Source organism: Astatotilapia calliptera, chromosome 9 (genome assembly GCF_964374335.1).
Source record: "Astatotilapia calliptera chromosome 9, fAstCal68.1, whole genome shotgun sequence".
NCBI lineage: Eukaryota > Metazoa > Chordata > Actinopteri > Cichliformes > Cichlidae > Astatotilapia > Astatotilapia calliptera.
Genome location: NC_137430.1, coordinates 25,413,545 through 25,439,055, shown reverse-complemented (window position 1 = coordinate 25,439,055; position 25,511 = coordinate 25,413,545). Strand labels below are relative to the sequence as shown.

The 25,511-nt window shown below is 39.1% G+C and overlaps 3 protein-coding genes across 3 annotated transcripts; 1 reads left to right on the top strand and 2 right to left on the bottom strand.

The window, feature by feature from the left end:
- Positions 1-13,399, bottom strand: prtfdc1a (phosphoribosyl transferase domain containing 1a). The gene is made up of 10 exons (XM_026180787.2): positions 13,264-13,399; positions 13,033-13,121; positions 12,492-12,598; positions 11,580-11,763; positions 8,311-8,376; positions 6,044-6,061; positions 4,608-4,690; positions 4,202-4,248; positions 2,729-2,805; positions 1-208 (listed from the first exon to the last, which is right to left on the bottom strand). The coding sequence occupies exons 2-10, from the start codon at positions 13,081-13,083 to the stop codon at positions 161-163; spliced, it is 681 nt and encodes a 226-aa protein (XP_026036572.2). The 5' UTR covers positions 13,084-13,121; positions 13,264-13,399; the 3' UTR covers positions 1-160.
- A 1,931-nt stretch (positions 13,400-15,330) lies between these two features.
- enkur (enkurin, TRPC channel interacting protein) lies at positions 15,331-18,292 on the bottom strand. Its single transcript, XM_026180131.2, has 5 exons — positions 18,063-18,292; positions 16,944-17,089; positions 16,625-16,857; positions 16,374-16,520; positions 15,331-15,589 (listed from the first exon to the last, which is right to left on the bottom strand). Exons 1-5 carry the CDS (start codon positions 18,290-18,292, stop codon positions 15,413-15,415), a joined length of 933 nt encoding a protein of 310 aa, XP_026035916.2. The 3' UTR covers positions 15,331-15,412.
- Positions 18,293-18,657: 365 nt separating this feature from the next.
- Positions 18,658-25,001, top strand: thnsl1 (threonine synthase like 1). Its single transcript, XM_026179653.2, has 3 exons — positions 18,658-18,793; positions 19,867-21,270; positions 21,772-25,001. The coding sequence occupies exons 2-3, from the start codon at positions 19,897-19,899 to the stop codon at positions 22,573-22,575; spliced, it is 2,178 nt and encodes a 725-aa protein (XP_026035438.2). The 5' UTR covers positions 18,658-18,793; positions 19,867-19,896; the 3' UTR covers positions 22,576-25,001.
- The last annotated feature ends 510 nt before the right edge of the window (positions 25,002-25,511 follow it).

Sequence of the window (25,511 nt, the reverse complement as noted above, 5' to 3'; positions counted from 1 at the left end):
TGAATTAAATGCCTTTTAATTCACACATAAAAACATTTCACAGTGTCCATCCAGCACTGAATTGTAATGAAGACCAACCCCCCCTCCCAAATTGTTACAGCAACGGGAGAGAAATATGTGCTGCTGTAAAACTGAGTATAACTAATGGCTTCATGTCTTCTCATATCTTGTACTTCATCTTTCCTGTTCTGCTGAGGACACAGATATGCTGAAATGACAAGGGGTGATAAAAAAACAAAACAATTAGCTTTGCGATCATTTTTACAAACTTTAAATTCCATTTGCAGCATGAAACCATAAAAACCAGCAAATTTGAAAAGAGAAGAAAGTGATCTCCACAGATATGACTCATTCATTAATCTAGCTTCGGGTGTCCTGGGGATTCAACTCATATTTCTTCTGTGGGATGAGGACAGATAAGAGGGTAAGCTTTAACTCTGTCTGATTATCAGAGCCTAACCTCTACATTCCACAGGTCACACGCCTTCAAACTTTCATAACGAATACCACCCCCCTCAAACATGGACAAGAGCCACACACACAACCATACAGTACAAACAGTGCATGCTGCACATACTGTACGTGACTATGGGAGTCAAGCTTAGTGTTTCACATGAGTAAGAGGTAAATTCGAGGTCACGTTTCACAGATAAAAACAGCAGGGTCCATATAGATTTGAACTTATCGCTTTCAGAAAGACTTGAATTAAACTGAATTCATATCAAAAAGAAAGTGAGAATATTTACAGAGGAACAACAGCCTAAAGAAAAAAACTAATCTAAATAATCCATATGTTTTACTATATTTCCACTAAAAGTAAACAGAAATAAACCGATAGAAAAGGATTGCGCAAATGCTTGTGTAGTAATTTAAAGAAAGCAAGGAAAATACAGAGTAATTATAAATTGTGGGTCATGTGCTGAGCTTCAGCAGAAAGAATAATGATATAAAAGCACAGGAAGAGGTAATCCTTCTCAAATTAAAACATGGAACAAAAATAAAATGCATGTACATTATTATTTGAGTTCTGACCAGTGCTTATTTATTTAGCTTATTTCACTACCTTAACGCATTGTTACCTACACAGGGTTTAATATTTTTTACCTTCTGTGTTAAGCACATTGCGCTTACAGTAAGTAACCATGTGTCCTGCTCTTAGTGGTGTAATGCCATTTGGAGGTTGGAGTTTCTAGGAATTTGAACCAAGTGGATGGGGGCTTGGAAATAAGTAGTTTATCATAGGTATAGAATAATTCAACATTAAGGGTTATCTTCTGCTGTTTTTAAGACTGGGTTGTAGTTTGGTGACTATTAAAAATGTGCATTTAACAATGTGCAAAAGATAGATGATATTTGTAAAGTGTGAATAGTGTGTGGATTTGGATATTGAAGAGGAAGGCTTTGCAGGTATAGCGCTCAGTTTATTTTATGCTTGAATTAGCAGGTTGAAGCAGGATAAATGATAATGGAAAACAAAGGAGGGCAGAGAAGCTATCCTTGCCTAGAACCCCTGCGTAAAGTGAAGCACTGTGATATTAGTTCATTGGTAATAACTGCTGCCATTGGTGCTGTGCAGTCCACTCTATTCTCCAGAGGAACTTTTACATAGCTTAAAATAAAACAGCAGTCTTCTTAATCCTAACATTTAGAAGCAGTGGATAAATCTGTGTTTTTTGTTCAACTTAAAGCACTTTAGAACAATTTTTCAGATTAATATTTGTGCTACAGTTTGAATCTTGACTCAACAACAACGTACGCTCACTGTACACTGTATTTGGTACCTCTTGCTAGTACTGGGTTGGACCTCTTTTGTCTTTAGAAGTGCCTTGATTCTTCATGACACAGATTCAACAAGTTCCTGGAAACATTCCTCAGAGATTTGGGGCCGTACTGGCATGATAGCATTACACAGTTGCTGCAGAACTAGACAGCTGCACTTCTATGTGGACGCCATTGCGTTCCACCAAATCCAAAACTTGGATTGAGATCTGGTGACTGTGGAGGCTACTTGAGTACAGTGAGGTCACTGTCATGTTCAAGAAACAAGTTTGATGTGATTTAAACTCTATATTATGGTGATTTTATCCTGCTGAAAGGAGTCATCACAAGGTGGGTACACTGTGTCAGAAAAGAGCTGTGGGCCAAAGTGTGCCAAGAAAAAATGTTCATGTTCGAAGTCACCTAAGAACACTTTCCTCCCCATTTGGTTTGAACGGGTTGTCTTGACCATGGCTTCATGGCTAAACGCACTAAGTTGCTGCCATGTGATTGGCGAATTAGATATTTGTTTTAACAAGCAGTTGAACTAATGTACCTCACAAGTTGGCTAATGAGCGCTGTTTGAGATCATTTTGGGGGGTTAGTACATCAAGTCTGTTGGTTACATCTTCATACAACCCAGTAAACTCACCATTTATGGTTTATCAGGAACTGGAAAAAATAGACACAATACTTCATTCATTTTTATCTTACATGTAAAAAAATCTATCATCCATATCATTCAGTGACTCCTGTCCTGGGTGACACAGACCTCCTTGTGAACACAGACAGAAACCACCTGCTCTGAGCTACTTTGCCTACATGTAAAATCTCCTCGTGGCGGGGAGCATACCTGTTGGGTGAGTTTAGGTTTCAGGCAAAAGAAATGTCGTCTTTGATTTACTATGTTTACTCTCCCCTCCTGTCTCTTTCATCCCTTTCTCTCAGCTCTTTGGAGTGTCAGACTTACATTCAGGTCACGGAAGTATTCATTGTAGTCAAGGGCATAGCCAACAACAAACCGGTTGGGAATTTCAAATCCAACATCTGACAATGCAAACACAGACACGAATGTTAAGTATCCTGATTTGTTTAACATTAAACAAAAATTCCATGTTAGTCTTTTGACTAAACCAGGAGTGAGTGGCTGTGATATCGCACATAACAGCTAGAAATACACATTTTGATGCCTTTATTTGAACTAATTATGAGGTGTAACAAATAAATTTCAGCTCAAATTAAAGATGACTGATAGGTGTTGATGAAGCAGTCTCACCTGAATCATCACATCTGATTAAGCGAACAAGAGAAACAAGTGACACATGTTAGGAGGAAAATCTAACACCCAGAGCTTAAACTCAAAGAAAGAAAATTTAAATGAAAAGAGAAAACTAGGTATGTGACTTTTTTAATGTAGCAGACTTTTAAATTTGTGCTAATACTTCTGAGTACCCTGCTGTAAGCTGCTGTAAACTTTTATTTTTAAATACCAGTATCTAGAGCTGAAAAGTTAAGCTAAAGATGATGTGAGAAAATCTGCAACACCTCCACTAGCCACAGGAGGCCAGTTCACAGTTCAAAGCTTGGTTCAAAAAATTGTTTTTTCATTTGATTTGGACATAAAAGGACTGTCTTTGATGCTTTTTGTGTTTCCAGTGCTTCTATTTTAGTGTGTTAGTGTGTGTGTGAGAATGTTAGACACAGCGCTTAGGTATAGGAAAAAGTGCTTATATGAATATGCATGTGAATGAGGCATGTAGTAAAGATCTGTGCATAAGCGAATTACTGCAAATCCTAATGAACAACATTAGCAACATTGTAAAGAAGAGTGGGTTCAAATTCCTCCACAACAAAGTGAAAGACTGATAAAATCCCACATAAAATGATGACTTGCTAAAGATTGTTTTACAAGCTAAAAAATCATGGAGTGTACTTAGTTTTAACCTACTGTTCCTGCATTTTGGCTTAGTTTTTCTATTACACATAAAGACGTGGCGTAGATCATGTATGATTGTTCATATGAGGTTGTATTTAGGTCATTTCAGAACCTGCTAAAGACTAGATCATTTTGATTATGTCCTGATATGCAAGGCTTTAGAGTTCAACAAGAGTATACTTTCTTTTTCCCATGACTGCAGCCAGTAGTTAATATTTGTAACCTAAAGCTATATCTTGTTTGTTTAATTTGTTCAAAAACTGACTTCCTGAACTCCAGGAGGTCACTTACTTGTGTCATGTGGCAAGGCACCTTGAACACACACTTCTTTTGTATTTTGGGATTAATTATGGGAGGACTATCAGGTCAGGACACTTCCCTAATAACGAACAATTTGCTAAATTATCTCAACTTTGAAAAAAGTGAAAGAATAAGAATAAATGAAAAAGACTGGCAAGTAGGGTACGGTGTGGGTGCTACGAAGGTTAAAACAAAGAGCATAGTTACAGTCTGTCAGACTTTCAGCCATGTTAGGGAGCCTCTTCACAAGCAGCCTGAAATACAAAATAATAACGTTAATTACCCTCAAATGTTAAATGATGTATGCAATATTAAAAAGTTGACTTTTTCAGTTTAATTTCAAGACATTTATTGGTCCAAAAACCATGGTGATAAGACAAAGACTTGAATATTTTTAAAAATGTACATTTTTGGAGTGTTTTCACAATCCAGAGGAAATAAACTTTCAACATGAACCATGTGTGAGAGATGTTTATCATGTTTCTGTGATCTCGGGAATGCATAGGAACAGCCCACAGACACGAGATAGCAGTGACTGTGGACAAGTGATATCTTCTTGTGCTTGTCACACGCTTGACATTTCCTTTACAGGGGAAAACACAGACTGGCTCACCCTGCGACCTTGACCATCTTGGGTTCAAAGGTCTCCACATGCTTCAGAAGGGCCTTCATGGTCTTTCCTGTGTCAACTATGGCCTGAGGGGAGGGAAGAGCAAAGGAAGAGAGGAAGAGATTTGGAGGAAAGAACGTGGGATATATGAGAGTAAAAAAAAGATCAAGATACAGTACTATGCAAAAGTCTTGAGCCACAACTGATTTCTTTATATTTTGCTTGCCAGGAGGAGGCAGATTTTTTTGTACTTTTAAAGTTTTTCAGGCTTTATGAAGGTCTTTTAAACTTTGCCTTTGGACATTGGCTGGTTTTCATGTGTTCAGTCCTTGCACACGTCCATCAGAGGAATTCTGAGACAATTTATGAGCAGCCTGTCACAAAAACACTTTTCACTATGAAAAATGCCAAAGATAATGCAATTGAGGTGTTTCCCAAAGAACTTTTAGGAGGACACCAACCTGATAAGTGGACAAAAGAAGAAGAAGCAGGTCTCATAAAGCTACATATAGCGGATGGACAGAATCTGAAAGTCATGTCATTAAGAATTAGGAAGAAAATCCAGCAAAGACTTGACACAAGACCTTAGAGATCCATGTGACCCTTCTGTTGATCCATGCGTTTGTTAAAACCTCGTCAGAAATGGTCACGGTCGAATGGGGAACACTAGCAATATTATAGAAGCAGTGTGGGGTCTTTGAATAGCTTCCTGAAGCCTGGAGAAATATTCCTGAAGACTACTTAAAGAAATGAAAAGAAAGCTTGCTCAAGAAAGTTCAGACTGTGTTGAAGAATGAAAAAAGCAAAAAACAAATATTGACTTTCAAGCTTGTTAGAACTGTACAAAGACTGTTTTTGTGTTATATACTGTATTTTTATTTATGCTTAGACAAATCTCAATAAATTTCTGCACCTATTTCCCATTTTCCCAGAAATATAAAAAGGAATGAGGGGTAGCTCAAGACTTTTGCACAGATATTGATCAACTGAAATAGGTAAATGCATTGATGAGCGATTAATGAATACATGAGTGGCATCTGAGAAAGGATTTCCAGTTACTTAAAACTTTTCTGTTACATTCATTTAAGAGCTAAGACATCGTATAACTGAGAAAGATTACATTGAGCTTGAGCAGCTGTTCGTTGTTTTGCATCTGAAGCTATCAGAGCATGCTTTTTTTTCATGTTCTTATGTGTGTCTGAATCTAGTCCAGAAACCTTCACAACTGGAACATGATCCCAAAGAGGAACAGAATGAGTTTTTTCCCCTTACGTTGACATAAACAACAACAACAACAACAACAACAACAACAACAACAACAACAACAACAACAACAACAACGACTTTTCAAAAGTAAATGATGTCTCAAAGGGGGCAGAAATGGTTCTAATTGAAGGGATTTATCCGACAAAAATAGAAAAACATACACACACACTCACCTCAACAATGAGCACACTCTTGGTAACATGTGAAAAACAAGGAAAGAAAAAGATTAGAGAACGGTCACCTTTGAATTTTAATACTGTTCAAGCAAAGCAAAAATAAAGGCGGTGTTGTGTCTTTGAATTTCTTAGAGATGGTATCTATAGCAGCGATGTTGGCAGTATTTTTAGCGCCTGAACAAAAACACAGACGACTCATTCTCTTCTCCTCAGTAATGAACATCTGTGTCTACAGTGAGCAAAAGTCACTTCGGAGCTGCACACTTTCACTGCTGCACACTTTCAAATGAATTCTTGTTTCCTTGGCTGGGTGTATGGGACTCTTTGTGAGAGCGGTGGAGAGTATCTATGGTTTTGGGGAGAGTGATTGCAGAGAATGCGGGCGCCTGGCCAGTGTTCCCAGTCTACACCTGAACACTCTTGCATAATGCTTAATAGGAACAAGTAAAGAACACAAGAACTACAGCACAACATACCTGTCTTACTGCCTGCTGCAAACTATGGAGCCAGTTGGGCAACAAATATGCACTGGCAATTATTTCACTGTGTATGGCATCATTGGCTGGGATTTTATGATTCTCCTAGGATCTGTAAATGAGATGTTTTGACTTGTTTTTGTAATTACATTTTTGGGAACCTTGGGAATCACTTGTAATGTTTACCAAGTTAAAGCTGGTAAACATTACAACGTTTTTCTTTTTTTCTGGGGGGGACAAAACATGTCAGAAACCTGCTAATTGAGATTTTTGCTTTTATTTCAGTGAGGCATGCATTCAGTACATGGCCAGTTGGAACAAACAAGGCTTTCAGGTCATCCAACTTTTAACGTTTTGTGATTCAAGTGATCTAAGAGGGAACTAGTTGTCTGCACCTCCTCAAGTCTCTGTTTTCAGGCTTTTGAAAATCCATCCCAGTTGTGTCAAACATACGGCCCGTGGACCAGGACTGGCCGTGCAAAGACTCCAATTTTGCCCACTGGATGGCTTTAGAAAATGTGAAAGAGGGCATACACTTTTGAACTTTTAAGGTATTTTTATATTTTTTTGTTTTGAAAAACTGAGATATGCTGTTGAAATTGTGCCATTTCTTATATTAAGATATCTCAGGGATTAAATGTGTGACAGAAAGAGGTATTTCACTTGTCCGATCCACTTAAGATCAAACTGAGCTGTATGTGACTCACGATAAAAAAATTAGTTTGACATCCCCGATTTAACCTGAAGGAGGAGAGCTATATTTTCCTGATTTAGACCCACTGCAATTTTACCTTTCTTAGTTTATTCTTTAAATATTGTAACACCTTTTAATTACCATTAGAAGGAATAAGTGTTAATTTATCACTGAAATAGTGACCCGGCGATGGCGCCAGAGGAAAATTCAGAAACTTAATTGGCTGTGGGTCATCCTGTGCACCAAACTTTGTGCAGATGCCCCCTGTGATGCGAATCAAAGTAGTAGTAGTATCATTAATATGGTCATCTCAGGCACAGCTCTGTGTTCATGTCACCTCACAGATCAACATAACATTTACATCACTGAGCTGACATTATGCTGGCATCATCACAAAGAAACTCATACTCGAATTGGAACTGAGCCTCAGAAATATTTCGCCGAGGAAATGATGATGACTGATGATTAGTTTTGTTGATAATGTATGAGACTTGTGGGAGGCTTGTGTGTAACATTTCCGTCCAGAGGAAGAATTATGACAAGAGCACCAACATTTTTTTTCCCCAAATGATTCATGCTTTCTGTGTAAGGTGCCTGTCAGATTTTCTGTTTTTATTCCCTCTGACCTTCTTAACCGAAGTGAAAATATATTGTAGCTAAAGCACATTTTGACAGCTAACTTTAAAGAATTCAACATCAGTGGGTTTTTTTTTACTCCAGGGTAATTCCTCACAATGCCACAGACTGTCCTTACAGGCTCCTCAGTCCTCCCTGCCAGGGATTAGCAGGGACAAACAGTCAATAAATCTGCCTTCTTCATTTGCCTGAAATCTCTGATTCATGGCCAGCCTGGAGACTGTAGGACGATATGGTGAGCAAGCCTCAAAAGTCAGAGCATAACGGTGTGGTCTTGTCTAAGACTAAGTCTAACAAATGTAACTGTGTGACTTTGATCACTTGGGAAAAAATTCTACCTAAAGACAGATTAACTGACAGCTCCCTCTTGAGGCTAGGGTAGTTTCTTTTAAAACAGCATGTAAAAATATCCTTATCCCATGTCATTATCCTGACTTTGCTTAATTACAAACACACACCTTTCCACGCAGAAAAGACAGATCTCGGCATCCTATGATGTGCAGGTCCTCTGTTGATTGGTCATTCTGGTGAGAAGATGAAAAGAGGGCAGTTAATTTTTATTTTGCAACCCAGCAATTGTAATTTTTGCCCTTTTTGTTACTCCATGGTTCCTGTTAATTACAATAAATTGCCTTTAACTGTGATTTACAGTCAGGGATATTTGCAGCAACCTCAATTAACTGCATTGGTTTTCAAAATTTGTTTTTGCTCAAGCCACACCAAAATTTCAAGGCACACCCATTCTCATAATTGGAGAAAATGGCCTCTAAGTCATCTGGAATATCAGCAGTTCTTCATTTGCTGCTATTGTCAGATGAAGGAACTTGCAGGAATACAGATCCTTACATCTGCAATAAACTCCACTTGTATATAACTTGCATCAATCTTGTTATCAGATACTTTTTTGGTGTCTGAATGTGTGAATGAGTGTATCTTAATAACTCCTTTCAGCAAATGATACACTTGGGCAGAAGGCTGTCAACCCCAGTCCAGGTGAAGCGTAGCTTTTGCAGTAGTATCTTTTGACAGTTTCTTTTGCGGGGTTTTCTCCACACATGATAGTGATTATTTGACTTCAATAACCAGGGCCTCTAATCAGGGAATTTCATGTGTTCTAATATAGCACATCTAAATTACATTTGTTACTTTTTGTACAGTGACAACACAAATGCTTAGTTGACACAAAATCTAAGGCACACTATTTGGGAACCACTGTGTTAAAAAAGCAAACAGATCCTGACAGGCTTGAAAAAGGGTCAGAAAATATAATAATTTAGTAAAAGTAATGGATAAGCAGTAGAGAATATCCATTGAAAAGAAATACACATTAATGATAAAATTATATGGTATATTAAAGTGATTAAATGATTGTAAAATCTCACTAAATATTTTGCTAACAGTTATAATTATTAGCTAACAGCTAACACTAGATAAAAAATTATCTAAACATTCACACAGATATTTGAAATGCAGTAATTTCTTAAAACTATGAATAAAAAGCTTTTTTTCTAAATAGACTAGCAGCTATATGTTAACTAATGGTATGAATCAACAGCTAACTGCTAGCTAATGGTATGAATCAACAGCTAACTGCTAGCTAATGCTACAAACAAAATTGTTAGGATAGAAAATAATGAATGCTTGATCAGTAAGCTTAATGAAATGTATCACTATTATATGACGCACCTGCAAAAACAGGGGCGTAAGAACACTAAAAAAATACCGTTCTTGCTAATATAATAGGAACGCTATGGGTGGTTTCAAAAATTTTAATTGTAATCCAAGATCGGTTGAACTCGAACTGGCTGAACTTGGATTTAAACATGAAGGTGTTTTTACTTCATCAGACAGGCCACCATGGGAACATCAGAAAAGAAGATATAGTGATACAGGGATATATATATATATGTATATAGTTACCACTGTGTGGTACATAACTGCACATAGGGAGACATATTTCACAAAGTCTTTGAGATAAAATGTCCTGAACATAAACAAAGATATGAACTCTGAGGAAGCATGGTATTTAAAGCTTTTAAGAATGAAAGCTTTGAAGTTAGACTTGGGCTGCTATAGATGCATCACTCGGATAAGAGCAGCAGTGACGTGGACAAAATCCTGGCCTGGGGCAGGTCACATGTCTCCATCATGATCTGCGAGATTGACTAATGACATTATCACTCAAACACACAGTCCTACAGTGCAGTAACAGCAACCGCTACCCCAAGCCATGTTGTTGACATCAAAATACAATGATCAGGAATCAGATGAACTTTAATATAAGATTATACTTTTGTATGGTCTCTTAACTTGTCATCATATCTTTTCAGATTTAAGGTTGATTTCTGCCAGTTTTGTACTTTTGTCTTAATTTTCTGTAGCCTTCACAGAGTTAAATAAAGCTCTAGTAAGTTGAACTTATTTTGGTATTATTTAAATAACTCATTCAACCTTGCCCTAAGAAAAATAAAAACCTTATTTTCTTAATATCGTGGAACATCACAGCATCACTAGGCTGTCCTCACTGCTTTAACCTCCACGAAAGCCAGTGAATCCTCCCCCGTGCTCAAAAGGGACTAAAAAAATGTGACCACATGTAGAGAAAAACAAATCACATCCTTTCAGATGTGCTGCTTGCCAAAACACACCACAATAAAACAAGTGACTTTGCCGACAGTTGATATAATTGTTACCACTGCTGCGTCGTTCCACAGTTTATGCATTCCAGGTGTTGGACTCCATCATGACATGAGCAGTTTTTCTTGGCAGCAACAGCTGCCCCAATTAGCAGACTGCTATTTTCATGACCTGAGCTATGCAGTCACTCCACAATGAGTCGTCCTTGAGTTGCCCTGTGTGAATGTTTCACATTAAATATGAACAACAGTGACATCTGGTGGCTCTGGCTAAAGTCTGCGTTGAAAGCAGGGCTTCCGCAAAAATTGTGGTCATTATCATTTAAGATTTTGTTTTACTTTTATTTATTTAAGGTTAAAATAACAAAAAAGCACAGTAAAAATGCATGTTCCACTTCCTGATAGGAGATTGGAATCCTCACATTGCTTGCTTCGTCTGTTTACACAACATATTCAGTCAATTGACTGATATAAAACTGCAAAGGAAGTCCTCCCAGGTGGAAAGCTAGAACCAAGAATATTTCACTAATATTTGAGCTGGAGTGTATAAGAAGGAAAAAAATGGGACGATGTGATTAAAGCATGTAATATGTTGTAATGTTTTGACATTTGCCATGTGTTCATTAGTTTGTAAATCCTCAGTTTACCTACTGCCATGTTGTTTTTCAGCCAGAAGTGATCACATCTGGATGAAATGATGGAGTTCCAAGTTATCAGCCCACAGTGGCAAGCTTGGTTAACAAGGTGCATCCATAAACTTTATGGGTTCATTGCACAGACAGAGATGTCTTGTAATTTGTGATAGCAGCATATGGCTAAACTACTACACCTTTACTCATTTACAGACTTTTTGCCATGTGATTTGGCAGATAGTTACTCCAATAGGCACCTACACCTCAATTAAAATTAAGAGGTCCAGTTCTGAGACTTGATGGAGAGCTCAAAGCTACGTGAAACATTCCTAACTTAAAGCATTAATTAAATGTAAAAATCTAACAGCGTACCTGTCACACCATAGGGTGGAGATGCTGGGCAAAATGCCCTTTGAGGCAATTTATGAAAGTTTTTTCATAGATTGCTGCACTACCCACCAGGTAGCTCTTCAGACGGATGAACTCTACTCGGGTCTCCAGGTACTTGTTGGAGTTCCGGCCGAGAATCTTGATGAACTCCACCAGATCTGCACAGAATTTGTAGCCTCCCTTCAAAACACACAGGACTATTATGTTGTCATCCCGAAAGTCATCCATGATGTAGTGGGCCAGGCGTTCGGTCCTGCAAGAGCAAATCAAATCATACTACAAATGAGAACACTCAGAGATCGCAGCCCCCTCCTAAGAGCAACAGCCCTTTGATGTTTCATGCCTTTTAGTTTGATGTTTTATGCTGTCAGCATTATTAATATAGAAATCTAGGATAGCATATAATGTTTTCGTGTCATTGTAAAGCAACATAATGTTGTATTGGGAAAATAATAAGCTCAAACAAAGATTGTCCTCCTTTGACCTGTGATGTTGAACGCTACATTCTGAAATAGTGTATTTTATTTTCTTTACTCGTATGCCTCATTAGGGGCGATTGTGGCTCAAGAGTTGGGAGTTCGCCAAGGTTCGAGCCCCGGGTTGAACAGTCTCGGTCGTTGTGTCCTTGAGCAAGACACTACACCCGTTGCCTACTGGTGGTGGTCAGAGGGCTGGGTGGCGCCAGGGTCCGGCAGCCTCGCCTCTGTCAGTGCGCCCCAGGGTGGCTGTGGCTACAATGTAGCTTGCCATCACCAGTGAGTGAATGGGTGGATGACTGGTTGTGTAAAGTGCTTTGGGGTCCTTGGGGACTAGAAAAGTGCTATACAAATACAGGCCATTTACCATACGATTGGAGCAGAAGTGGCTGAAATCTTTTGTTGTCAATAAGCTGTAAAAATGTGACATTTTAACATATATTCACGCAGCGTGTGATTTTACGAAATTTTATGACATCATTGTGATGTTGTAGGCCTTTCTTACCTATTCATGATTACCCCATGTGGAATGTAAATACTCTCGATGTCATCATGGTAGTGCTCAGGATAGGTGAACAGGTCCAGACTGTAGCCTGGCCAATCATCTTTTATCTAGGACAGGCAAATTATTGTCAGGACCGATTATTGGCAGTATAAACATATGCTGGGAAGATACAACAATACATACATACATACATATGCTACAATCATTATAGTGTGATGATGTTTGTTTTAATCAATTATTTATATTTATTTAATTTACGTTACTATAAAATTGCTTTGCTTTTTCATTTTAGTTTCATTTAGTTGACTTGTGTGTCTTGATAAACAAAAAAATTTGGAAGTTATATATTTTTTTAAATCTCTGAATTAAAAAAAAACAACTAAAATTGAAAGCAGACAGTCGTCTTTACTGCTTTGTTTATTACAAAACCACAAAAGATATTAAGTAGCAAAAACGGGAATAATAGCCTCTAATAGCCGTAAAAGTAACTACCAAACAATACTTTAGCACTATAGATGTTTAAACGTGGTGTTAAACATACCACAATTCTTTTTTTTATCTCTGCATTGTCCATCTGTAGCAGTGCTGACATTGTGGCACAACTTATAGGTGAATCCACGTGAAAGTGACCTTAAGTGAAAACACAAAAACAGCTTACTTCCTTCTGAACAAGACAAAAGTGGTAACACGTAGAGAAACATTTCTTCAAATACGACCTTCACTAACATCCAGAGCAACATCTCTAATCTGTTGTTAACAAATCATCACTTACTGTTACTGTTGCCTTCTTTTCAGCGCCCACTCACAAAGCAGAGAGGGAAAATAGGAAGGCGAGGCATCCAGACGAGTCCCAGCCAGCCTCATGGGCTGTGCGATCACGCTTGAGTCATTTGTGCAAAAGGAAAGCGTTGTTTTGGTTGTGGAGATTTACATGGATAATCAGCTTCATGTGATGCTGTGCTGGCTCGTGGCCGCATCGCAGGCCACTGCAGACGGGGGAAGGGGGAAAGAAATCTAACAACAAATGATTGGTTCAGTACGTAAGCAGTAAATTTTATTCAGTTTTCTGAGGGATTATACTTTTTAAGGAACACAATAAGAAATTATTTGTCATTTAATAAATGCTTAAATTTTAGCTCTGGATTTATGTATTCACAGAAGGAGAAAAGAAGAGCTAGACTTGAAAATCCACTTGAATGAAGGGCTGCTCAGTGACAGTAAAAATTGTAATTGCAATTACTTTGGTCGATATTGAGATCACAACAATGTAATGTGATTACTTTGGGGAAATAGTGGGTAATTCATCAGAAAAAACAAAATGAGAAATGTGACCTGAAGTAAACACAGCCACAGCCTTGTGGGGGAGTGAATTTGGGATTTCATGGAGGACACTTGTAAATGAGAACTAAGGGGCTGAGATCACGTTGTTCTGATACTTATTGAAAGCCAAAATCCATTCGTTTTCTTAACTCCTTATCCAATTTAGTGTTGTGAAAAGGCTGGACCTGCTGTTATAAAGTTAAATTTGGGGTGCACCTTGAACAGCTTGCCAATCCATCAAAAGGCTAACAGCAGGAGACAGATCACCATTCAAATGAAGGCCAAATTTCATTTAACAAGCATGTCATTGGACTGTGGGAGGAAGCTGGAGAACCAAAGAAAACCCACACAGAAAGGCACCAAGTGACTGATAGATTTAAACTCGAGACCTCCTTGCTATGAAAAAACTGTTCTAGCCACTCCACTGCTGTGCTGCCCAACTGAAATAAAAACTTCAGTTAACAGCACAGTCCTGCACAAGTGTCAAACAAATCAGAAAGTCTGAGGAAAATTTTAGTACATGACTTGCCAAGTTTTTTGACGTCACATCGGGCTCAAAAACATGACAGACAAAAGCAAACATTTAGATTTATTGTAAAATGTTTTTCCATTTATTTTGCAAATTCATGTGCCACTTTGACTTACATTTAACTTGTATTAAAGTGTCACGTTGCAACTGTCGACTGTCCTAATTTAACTGGAACTGTGAGTAATGGAAATAACGTGAAAGAAAAGTTGTGAATAGAGTCTGATGGTTTTGGATATTAGCTATTTATACTGGGCGACAAGTGAAAATTTATAAAGTAATGACAACATCAGAGAAACACCGTTCAACCATGATATGAGTGTTGACATTGCATTGTTTTCCCCAAAGAGGACACTCTGCAAGTTCCCTCTTGGCAGCTACACAACAAATGCCAGAAAAAGATGTTTATCTTACATGTGACTGACAGAAAAAAATGTATTGGCTGATATATCAGAATTTTAAATGCCCAAAATAGTGAATTTAGTATTGCTCTTAAAAATCCTGCATCATTTGGGCTTTAGTCATGAAACAACCTTCAAACTCAAAAGGCCAAACGTTGGAAGGGACATGAGCGCAGGAGGGAGCAGTCATAGTTTCAGTATCTTAAGGGTTGATCTTCTGCCAGAACTCATCCTCAAAACTCAGTTTAAACTGAGATCATGCTGGAAAACAACAACAACCTTGTAATCTACTTTCCCCTGATAGCTTTAAAAGAGCAAGAGGGTTAAAGGAAGTCGGTGTTGAGCTTGTAACCTGATTTATGTTTTGAGCTTTTCTTCCTCTGTTAAAATCTCACAGAAACTAAATAGCAGGGTTCGTCATCATCAGCCAAAACTTTCTCTCATGTTATGACACAGCACAACAAATTTATGTTTTTGGACTACACATGGAAGTGGCCCAAGTCATAAATTCATGTGAGTGTTGTTTGTCTGAAAAAAAATCTTGTATTTTGTATTAGCTTTGTAAAAAAATGAACTGACACTGCAAAAAATATACAGTAAATCAACCAGTTTATTTTCCTCATGAATGGGGCAAATAACAACATTCACTACACTGCATCTCATCTCTGCTGAGTTTAATCATCGTTAGGTATGTAGATGATTTTGAACCTCTCGAATAAGTCGATGTCGTCCTCCAGCTGCTTCATTTGCCTTTCGAGGCAGTCCTTGGTGGCCCTCTGTGACATAGTGTCGATGATGAGGGGAAGGGCCTGGTACTCGTGATGTAGCTTATCCCAGGTCTCCTTCAGGCGCTGGACAGAAGATTTGGGGAAGGAAACGCATCAATGTCACAAGACAGACTATCTGTATTCAAGGCTTTTCTGAGTAAACAGGCATCAGTCAGAGATGTTACAGAGGGTAATTATCTAAGAAATCCTGCTGAGTAAGGAAGGAAAACTGATATTTTGCAGCCAGATTTGGCTTTGGTGTATTGTTGTTTATTTTTGCATGTGCAGCAGTTAAGGAGGAGAAATCTCTTGAACTAAAAAACAGTATACACGAGTATGAGAGTTCTAATTAATTTGATGTTACATGCACTTTATACAAGTTTAGTTGTGAACATTTTTATAATTAAACTCAGAAAATGTTGCTGGAATGATCTCAGAGATCTCAGTTTTTGTGCCTCATACCCCGCACAGGCACAGACACTGTGTCGTGTTAATGGCTAAACATTAACATTGTTCTGTGCCATATGAATCACTGGATACCATATCACCTACTCACACGAGGCAAAGCTTAAACACAAAATAATGATGCCCACATTGAGAAATCAAGGATCTAAAGTTAAATATCGATGGTCCCGCTAGTCTTCTGACTTCCTACTGCAAGTCCTTATATAGAAAAATCAAGTTTAAATGAAAAACTGTACTCTGACAAAGAACCCTCAACATTTACTTTAACTGAGAACAATCTAACTGTCATCCTACAGCTTCACTGTGTTAATGAATGTGAATAACTGAAGTTCAAAACCCTGTATAACTCAAGTTAAATCCACTAAATTGTAAGATCCAGCATGGTTCCCCTGCATTTATTTACCTTCAGGATGGCTTGTCTCTCCTCCTCTGTCATGTGTTTCATGGCCCTCTGCTCCCGCTCTGCTTTTACAAAGTTTTCATACTCCTCTCGAGCCCTCCTCTCTGCTTCGCTGCGCTGCTGGAGGTACGCTGGTACTCTACCAAAGTCCTTCATGCAGGGTGTGTTTTATGAGCAAATATAAACATGATATTATTCTAGCATGCCTTATGTTGATATTTAAAAGACTGCAAGCAGCAACTGTAGGAAAATACCTTTCGTGTGATGAACTTTGGGACAAGCCCTGAGTTTTCCAGCACCTGTTTGTGCCCCTTGCTGGTGTCTACGCATGCAGGCTGTGGTTTCATTGGCACCAGTTCAGGTGTTTCCTTTAAAAAGTCCCTCTTGGTGTGAATTCCCATCAGTGGTTTGTCATTCCTTCTGGGGACTGGAGGTTTCCTCTCAGTGAAAGAGCAGGTTTTATGAACATCTTTGGAGCTCTGTGTCTCTGAAAGATGCAATGCCAAGAAGCTCATATTCACCATCTCAAGGCAAACCCACACGCTAATAAAACGGTGTGACAGATGAACTCACGTTCAGGCAGTTTGGGCTCTTTCGAATGCTTCTTGAGGAAATTCTCTGGAGATGGCAACTCCACTCTGGCAGGTCCCATCGTCCTTATCGGCTCCTTCACCAGTTTTCTCTCCAACATAACTGCAGGCCTGAATTTTGATACATACCTTAAAAAAAGAAAAAGCAACACATTAGTTGAAGCAATCACTACAAAAACTTAAAACAAAATTATTATTATTTTAATTAAAAACAAATGAAAACTATGCTTTAAAATAAAAGAAAACTGAATTGATATACTGTACTCACAAAATGTAATATTATAAATCACTATTTTTAGTCTTTTCTGCTGTTATTTTTAAGTCAAACTCGTCAACAAAATAGGTAGTGATGAGTTTTTTTAGTTTTTCATTTTAATTTACATAACAAACTGAAAGAACATTAAATCAACTACATTATTACACAATACTGGATTTCCCCCCCTATACTATTTTTAAAATACCGTCCAAAAGCTGCGTATCTGTTTTACGACCTAATCTAAATTTACAGTAGTGTAGAACATCTGACTAGTGGGGGTTTACCATACCTGTTCGAAGCAAACAGTTCACTGCGCATGCACGCAGGAAAAATGTCTAACAGGACTGGGTTCCCACCAAGCTACTTGCATGTAATGTCTCCTCAGTTACACACAGTAAAAGCTTACAAGGAATCATGAATCCAGAGTCTTTACTAAAACATCAAACAAGTATAAAATCTCTCTAATTAACTCTTTACATACGTAAAAGGAAAAAAGAAACCTTTAACAGACACCAAAACGTTTCAATAAAAATGAGCAAACATACTCTAAAAACAATCTCCATAAAACTAAAAGCAAACATTTAAAAACGCAAATAAAAACAAAGCTATAGGAATGTTTTTCTTTTCTCTTTATTTTAATAAAAAATTCTCTGTAAAACTACAATTTACTACTTACGCCAAGTTTATTAGTTATTTCTGGAAAACAAAACAAGCAAACAAACAAACAAAAACCCAAAAGACTTTGTAAAACTTTAATGTCAAACTGATGTCGTGATTTTGTTTTGTTTACCCCAAATAACACTTTAAAGCTAACTGCGTACTTTGAGCTAAGTTGAAGCAATTTACCTGGGCGCTTTTTCCTTCTTTTTGTCTTCCACTGGAAGGAGATTGAAGGCACTTTCTGGAGGATGGACATCTTCAGACATCATGAATACAGAGGCGATTAACGAAAGAGTGCTGTAGCTTCTTTTGAAGGCTAATAGCCTTAAATTGTCCAAATTTGTTTGACACCGGCTAGTTGCTAGGAAACAAGAACAGCAGATGTTGCGTTCATGAGCGGTCGGAAAGTGTCTCATTTAGGGTTATATCTTGTTATTTTTGAAAGTTGCAAATGTAAAATGTTTCACGTTATCCATTAAATTGCATAAAATATTCTTCTCCTCTTGCTTTAAGATTACTAGGGCTATATGCTATTTTCGCGTGAAGTTTGTTCGGCGTTTAAAGGGGGGATTTTCGAGGCAGACTTGAAAGCAGTAAAGAGTTCAGCTTTGCCTTCAGATTTTCTCTTTGTTTTGTGGATTTTTCTAGATGTTTGCTACAACTTCCAAGCTGTTTGGTTACAGTTTAAAACGTCGCTGAATTTATATGTAGTTAAGCATTTTTTCTTTTCTTTTTTTGCTTCCAGTGATAAATATAATTTTGTCCCTCTAGGCCCACCATAGTTATTTATGGCGACTGTTGTGGAGACTGTTACAGCAAAGAGTTCATTTCCTTGTGTAAACTAACACGATCACAGAATTACGTAATTTACAAAGTCATTTATTAACAGGTGGAGCTTATGGAAAGTCGTTATTTGCGTAAGTGTATTGCTCATTCAATTTCATTTACGGTCATCTGCGAGTGTCCTGAATAAGCCGAGAAGTTATCCCAGCCTTTTACGATATTTTATCAAAGCTTATAAGCTTGGCAATTACAACTGCAGCTGTCTGTAAATTCCTCGGCTAACTCTCTAAACTTCGAAAGCAGAAATCTAAGCATGCTACTGATATCTGTAATTATACCTTAACGGTCCATTTAAATGAAACAAACTGACCTACGTTAAAAAAACAAATAAATACTTTTTATGCTGCTGTTGAACACTATTGAACTGTACGAATTATGAAAAAAAAGTTCTTGCAATGAATTCGAGTTTTCTAGTTTGTCCCCCGCAGACTGCATATGGGGTAAAGCACATGTTTGCGTGTGAAGGTTAAAACTCACATCAGGCATCTGAAGGACAGATGCACTTTATCTTGTTTTATACAAGCTTACCAACTTGTATAAAATCAAAGCGGAGGTTTGTTTTTATGATGTTATCTGATATTTTGTTAACCCCACCTCCCAGTAATCAGATACTGATATCTTCAGCAGATATTATCTTTTCTTCTGCCTGATAATCATCTCGCTGCCATTGTAAATTAGAGCCTCTCGCTGTGTACAATGAGGGAGAAGGCATAGAAATGCTGTGCCTAAAGTGGGACAGTTTTCACCACATTTGGACATCAGTGCATGTGACTAAAAAGGGGGAGGTGTGCCTGTCAATGCACTTAAATGTACTTGCAATGTAACTGCATATATGCTTGGTAGGTCTATTATTACCCATCTTATGTAATCAGAAAAATTTCTGTTTACATTTACAGCTTTGGTATGGCTTTTTAGGGCCAATGTAAAAGCAATAAGAGTTATTGTCTAAATGGAAGAGATAATGATTTTAGAACGGTGTCTTCTTATCTTTAAGATGTTCGGGTGTGTGACAAGATTATATAATACTTTTCAAGGTCTGTCAAAAAGCTAACATGCTGACTTGTAAATTTAGGTGTACTATAATCTTAGAATACCATTGTTCTAAAAAAAAGAAAGAAAGAAAACTGAAATATGTTCTTTTTCACAGGGGTAAGGGCAGTTGTCATTTGATTGCTGAATGGGTTTACTGAATACAAGCCAGCTTCCAATAAGAGCTGCCAAATGGTGCCTGAGTTCACTGTCTACACAAAAATCATGGCTTTCCGCCAGATCCACCTGCCTGGGAGACAAGAACATCCTGCTCATGGGTCCTCCGGGAGCAGGAAAAACTACGGTGGGGAAGATAGTGGCCCACAAACTGGGACTCCCTGTCATAGATGTTGATGATGATGTCTTGGAGACGGCATGGAAGATGCCTGTTGCCGCTAAGTTGGCAGCAGTTGGCGGAAGGTGTTTCTTGGAGGAAGAAGGTCGAGCTTTGTGTAACTTCTCTGCCTCTGGGTGTGTTGTTTCCCTGACGGGCTCTAATCCTCTTCATGCTGAAGCAATGCAGCATGTCAAACAGAGCGGGCTGGTCTTCTACCTGGATGTGGACAGTGGGGACATCTTACAGAGACTCACCAGCATGAAGGTGAACAGGATAGTGGGCCAGGAGGAAGGGGTATCCATGAGGGACATTTTGCTTTACAGGAAACAGTTTTATGAGAAATGGCTGGATGTGAGGGTGCTGTGTGGAACAGGAGACACAGTGGAGGAGGTAGCAGAGAAGGTGCTGAAAGCTGTGGAGAGATACCAGAAAAGTGATGAAGAAACATTCATTTCAACCCGATGTGATAGCGCAGGATTGTCCAAGCAGAAAATATACTTTAGTGATGTGGTTGTGGAGGGTCTGGCTCCAGATGGAGGACTTTATGTTCCCAAAAATGGCTTCCCAAAGATAGGCACACGCGAATGGCAGAGGTTAGTTGAGATGTCGTACCCAGAGCGAGCGTTAGTTTTACTTGAAAAGTGCATCCACCCTCTGGACATCTCTGCTTTGGATCTCAGAACAATGATATTCAAGGCGTATGGGTCAAACTTTGGCAGCAAGGCTGTCGCACCTGTAAAACACCTCGCCCACAATCAGTACATTCAGGAGCTTTTTCACGGCCCCACCGCCTCCTTCAAGGACCTCGCTTTGCAGCTGATGCCTCAGCTCTTCGCCTACTGCCTCCCACCCATGTGCAACTACCTCATCCTGGTAGCCACATCTGGAGACACTGGCAGTGCAGTGCTCAGTGGCTTCAGCAGGCTGAGCGGCACTGACAGACACCGCACCGGCGTCCTGGTGTTCTTCCCGGAGGGAGGAGTGAGTGAGATTCAGAAGCTCCAGATGATGAGCTACAGGGAGGGCAATGCCAGGGGTGTCAGCGTCCTGTCAGACTTTGACTTCTGCCAGAGAAATATCAAGAGGATGTTTGGGGAGGCGGGGCTGACAGGGCATCTCGCTGTAGAGTACGGCACAGTCCTCAGCACCGGCAACTCCATCAACTGGGCACGCCTGTTGCCACAGGTAGGTTGCTGATCACCGAGTGTCGCTGCAAGAAGACATTGATTTTTATAAATATAAGCATTTAATTATAACATTACATCTTAATAAGCTTTTTCGTAGCCAACATTGTGATTGCTTTGGTTGCCAGCAGACTTCCATGGTTACCAAAAATGGTTGTTTCAGAGCTGCAGCCAACGTGTTTTAAAAAACTGATTTTGAAGGTGAGTGGTGTCCATTTCTGGTTTGTGCTGCAAGGAAGTGGAACTAAACTTCAAACTATGACCCCAGTATGCAGTCTTTCTTTAAAATGCAGAAACAGGAATACAACGTTATTGTAAAGTGAAATTTTATTGTGTTTCCCATTCTGTTGTTGTGAAAACACCAAAAGTTTGATCCAGGTGTTTTGCTGTTCTTCAGGAATTCACTTACTTGCTAAAAGTCTGTGATTTTTAGTCAGTCACAAGGGCAGTATTATTTTGGCAACACTAAGCAAAGTTTTACTAACATTTTCTCCTCTTTCAGGTGGTCTATCATTCATCAGCCTATCTGGATCTGTGCAGGGATGGTGTCATCAAATTCGGCGATCCCATTGATGTTTGCATCCCTACTGGCAACTTTGGCAATGCCATGTCAGCTGTGTACGCCAAACAAATGGGCATCCCGATAAGAAAAGTTATCTGTGCATCCAACCACAACCGTGTCATCACTGACTTTATCAAGACAGGCCAGTACGATCTTCGGGGACGGTCTCTGATGCTCTCCCACTCCCCCGCTATAGATATCCTGAAGTCCTCCAACCTCGAGAGGTTTATCTACCACGTCTCCGACGGAAACAGCCATCTTGTCAAGGACCTGTTCACACGCTTAGACAGACAGCAGCACTTTCAGGTTCCCGAGCCTCTTCTTGGCACGATTCAGCAGGAAGTGCTGTCTGGCTGGTGCTCTGAGGATGACTGCTTGGCCGCCATCCAGAGAGTTCACACACAGACGGGCTACGTCATGGACACACACACGGCTGTGGCTAAATTCGTCGCTGATAGGCTGCAGGATGGCTCGTGTCCCGTAGTGTTTTGTTCCACGGCTCACTATGGGAAATTTGCTCCCGCTGTGTTCAAAGCTTTACAAATCCCAAATATTCCAGAGGATCCCGCTGAGCAGCTCAAGAAGCTGGAACTTATTGCATCCAGACCAGAAATGCACAGAGAGATGATAAAATGCCTGAAAGAAAGTGCCAAGAGGAAACACAGCATTTGTGAAGCAGAGTACAGTGTGCTGGTAGACCAGGTGGAGAGCATGATACAGGACTCCTTCTTAAAAGTTATGTAAAATGATCCCAGCTTTTGTTGATGTCCAGCTTCAAGTAATTAGCCAGAAATTACAAAAGTACTCTTTTTCTTTGTCCTCTTTGTTTCATCCACTTGATTTTTACTGCAAACAGAACACATTACCAGGGGTGCACATAAGTGGTCCGCAGGTTCGCATTCGCTGTCAAAATAAAAAACGCGCACAAGATAAGAAGTTGCAACGCGCATTTGTGTACATAAGATTTTCTGGAGGAGGACAGACATGTGTTTCGAACTCTTAAAAATGTTGAAGAAGCTCCTTTAACCAGTTACTTTGGTGTTCCTCCACCTCCAAAGAAATATCAGGAGTCCGAACCGCAAAAGAAGCGCGTATACTCGGAAAAGTGGTTGCAGAAGGTGAGCTGGCTTCAAACAAATGATGAACGCACAGAGATGTGGTGCAGAATGTGCTGTGAAAATCCCTCTCTAGCGGACAAAAACAGTGCCTTTTATATGTACGCAAACGCGCGTTGCAACTTCTTATCTGGTGCAAGTCTTTTATTTTGACAGCAAATGTGCACCACTTATGTGCACCCCTGCACATTACAAAAGAAAAAACCTAAAATCTTGATTAACATGTCAATAAAGGGAAACAAATGAGCGAGCAACCTCGTGAAAATGCATTTAAAGACAAATTAAAAAGGTAAATCTGTCTGAGCCCCTAGGATTGAGAAAAATGAACATATTTTACACAAATTATACTCTAATAGAGCTTTAAACAGCTTTATTACTCATTTATTGATTATGCAACATTTGTTCTCATGAAAGTCTGGATTCCAAGCTCACTAGATGGGGATGTCTACCCCTTGGCTACTGCTGCGTTCATCAACAGTATATGGATGTAGATGCAGGGGGAAGGTCAAATACCAGTAAAATATGGTGTAAAAATCAATATTGTTACTTTAATCACACATTTCTGCAGTAATAAAATCTGACTGTTAAATCATTTTTAATTATAAAGTGATGTTTTATTCACCTCATCTTTTCTTAGTAATTTGCGTTTTTTCCAGTATTGACCATGTAAACCTGGAGGAGTTTAATAGTTGCTCGATAAGCTAGAAAATGCTTTTTTTGTCATAAAAACCAGACTTCTGACATATAGAGCACCGTGTAAAAGTCTTAATCCATCACTTGATTCTTAAATTTGTTAATTCCAAGGAGCTAGACTTTTTTGCAGTTGTTTCAAAAGTGGTCTTGAGCAATAGTCCTCCAACCTTTCTGAAGGGCTTTCTAAGATCTTTGGTAATTGACTGCTTTTTCACCCATTTTCAGTCCAGTCCTTGAACATGACCCTTTTCAGAATGTCTACAGGCATCTGTAAAACATGATGGTGGCTCTGTCATGGTTTGGAGTTAGCATTTCAGTCAAAGGTGGCGATCTTGTCAAAACTGATTTGTCAAATTTTCTCAGATTTTGATCCACCATGGATCTGAATAGTGTCTAATTATCAACGGCTTAATTTATCAGCATGACAATGGTCCCAAACACACTGCCAGTGCAGTAAAAACATACCTGGACAGAAGAAAGAACAATGGAGCGCCATCGATCATTAACTGGTGTCCTCAGGGCCCAATCATCTTGACTGAGAACAGAAACAAAAGGCATGAAGAGCTGTGAATGTCCTTGTGAACTATTCATGAAGGCCACTAAAGTTTCCTATTTCCTTAACAAAATATCACCAAACTACAAGTGGTCAAAGACTTTTTTACTGTATGGTATCGTCGTGGATTTTGATGATAAGAATGCAGCACGTGAACTTGTTAAGGTGGTGGTTATAAAGGAATGAAACAATTTACAGTTATTCTTCCCAGATGCCTCTCACATGAGAAAGAATAGAAACAGGTCTGTGGGTAATTTCTCCATCCTCAGCTGTCACCATCAGGCGTTCAGAAATGAGTCTAGTCATTTAAATCCAGGTGCTGCCTCAGCAGCTGTGGCAAGAGGAAGGGGGAAGATACGTTTCATAGATCTGCAGGATTGCTTATGGCTGCAGTTGTTAAAATAGATGGAAAGTCAGGCCGGATTTGACAAAGCACTTTGCTAGCATGCCCTCTGATCTGGATCACTATCTCTCTTTGCAGGAAGTGAGAAGAAGTATTTTCTGTAATAGTAACTGGCAATCTGGTTAACACTTTAATATCACAGTCACAGTGTGTAGTACCTATTAGGTCTTCTAGAGCTATGGTTTATCAGCTCATTTGATTGCCTTTTCATTATCCATTAACTGTAGTTGCTATTGTTTGTATTTTTTAGCACAGTCATGTTTATGACTGTCTTGTACTTCCTACACTCATACTTTGAGAGTGTATAAAAAAGGGGCAAAACACACAAATTTAAAGCCCCTGACTGTATTCCCCATTCAAATTTGTATCAAACATCATACATCAATAAAACCTTCATTTTTATTTATTCTTTTGTTATTTAAGGGAATGTCGTAATTCATTATTAGAACCTTTAGTCTTGCATTGGTGTTCCTAACTTGATCCCACTGTTTTTCAATCAGAAAAGTCTAACCGAGTCAGTATTGTTTCTTAACAATCACTTTGTCGTTGCTTACATTGTGTGTGTGTGTGTGTGTGTGTGTGTGTGTTTGTTCTTCCACACTTACAGGATGACTGATCGCTTTTCTATGCATGAATATATTACAGAACACACTGCACTGATTCTGTGCGTCACCTATGTGTCTGCGGTTTGTATCGCTCTGAACATTGGCCTTATAAAGCTGCTTGGCAGGTGAATGTAAAGAATGGGTGGGAAGGAGTCTGGAACCACATGAGTGTGGTGTGCAGGTGTGTGACTGTTAGTGTGTGTGAGTGGTGGAGGGAACGAGACAGCCAGCTGTCGCTCAGCACCTAGTGACCCACGGCTGGGTGAGCAAGGAGAATTGCAGGTAGCAGCCTGTTCCCATCTCTTTAATGT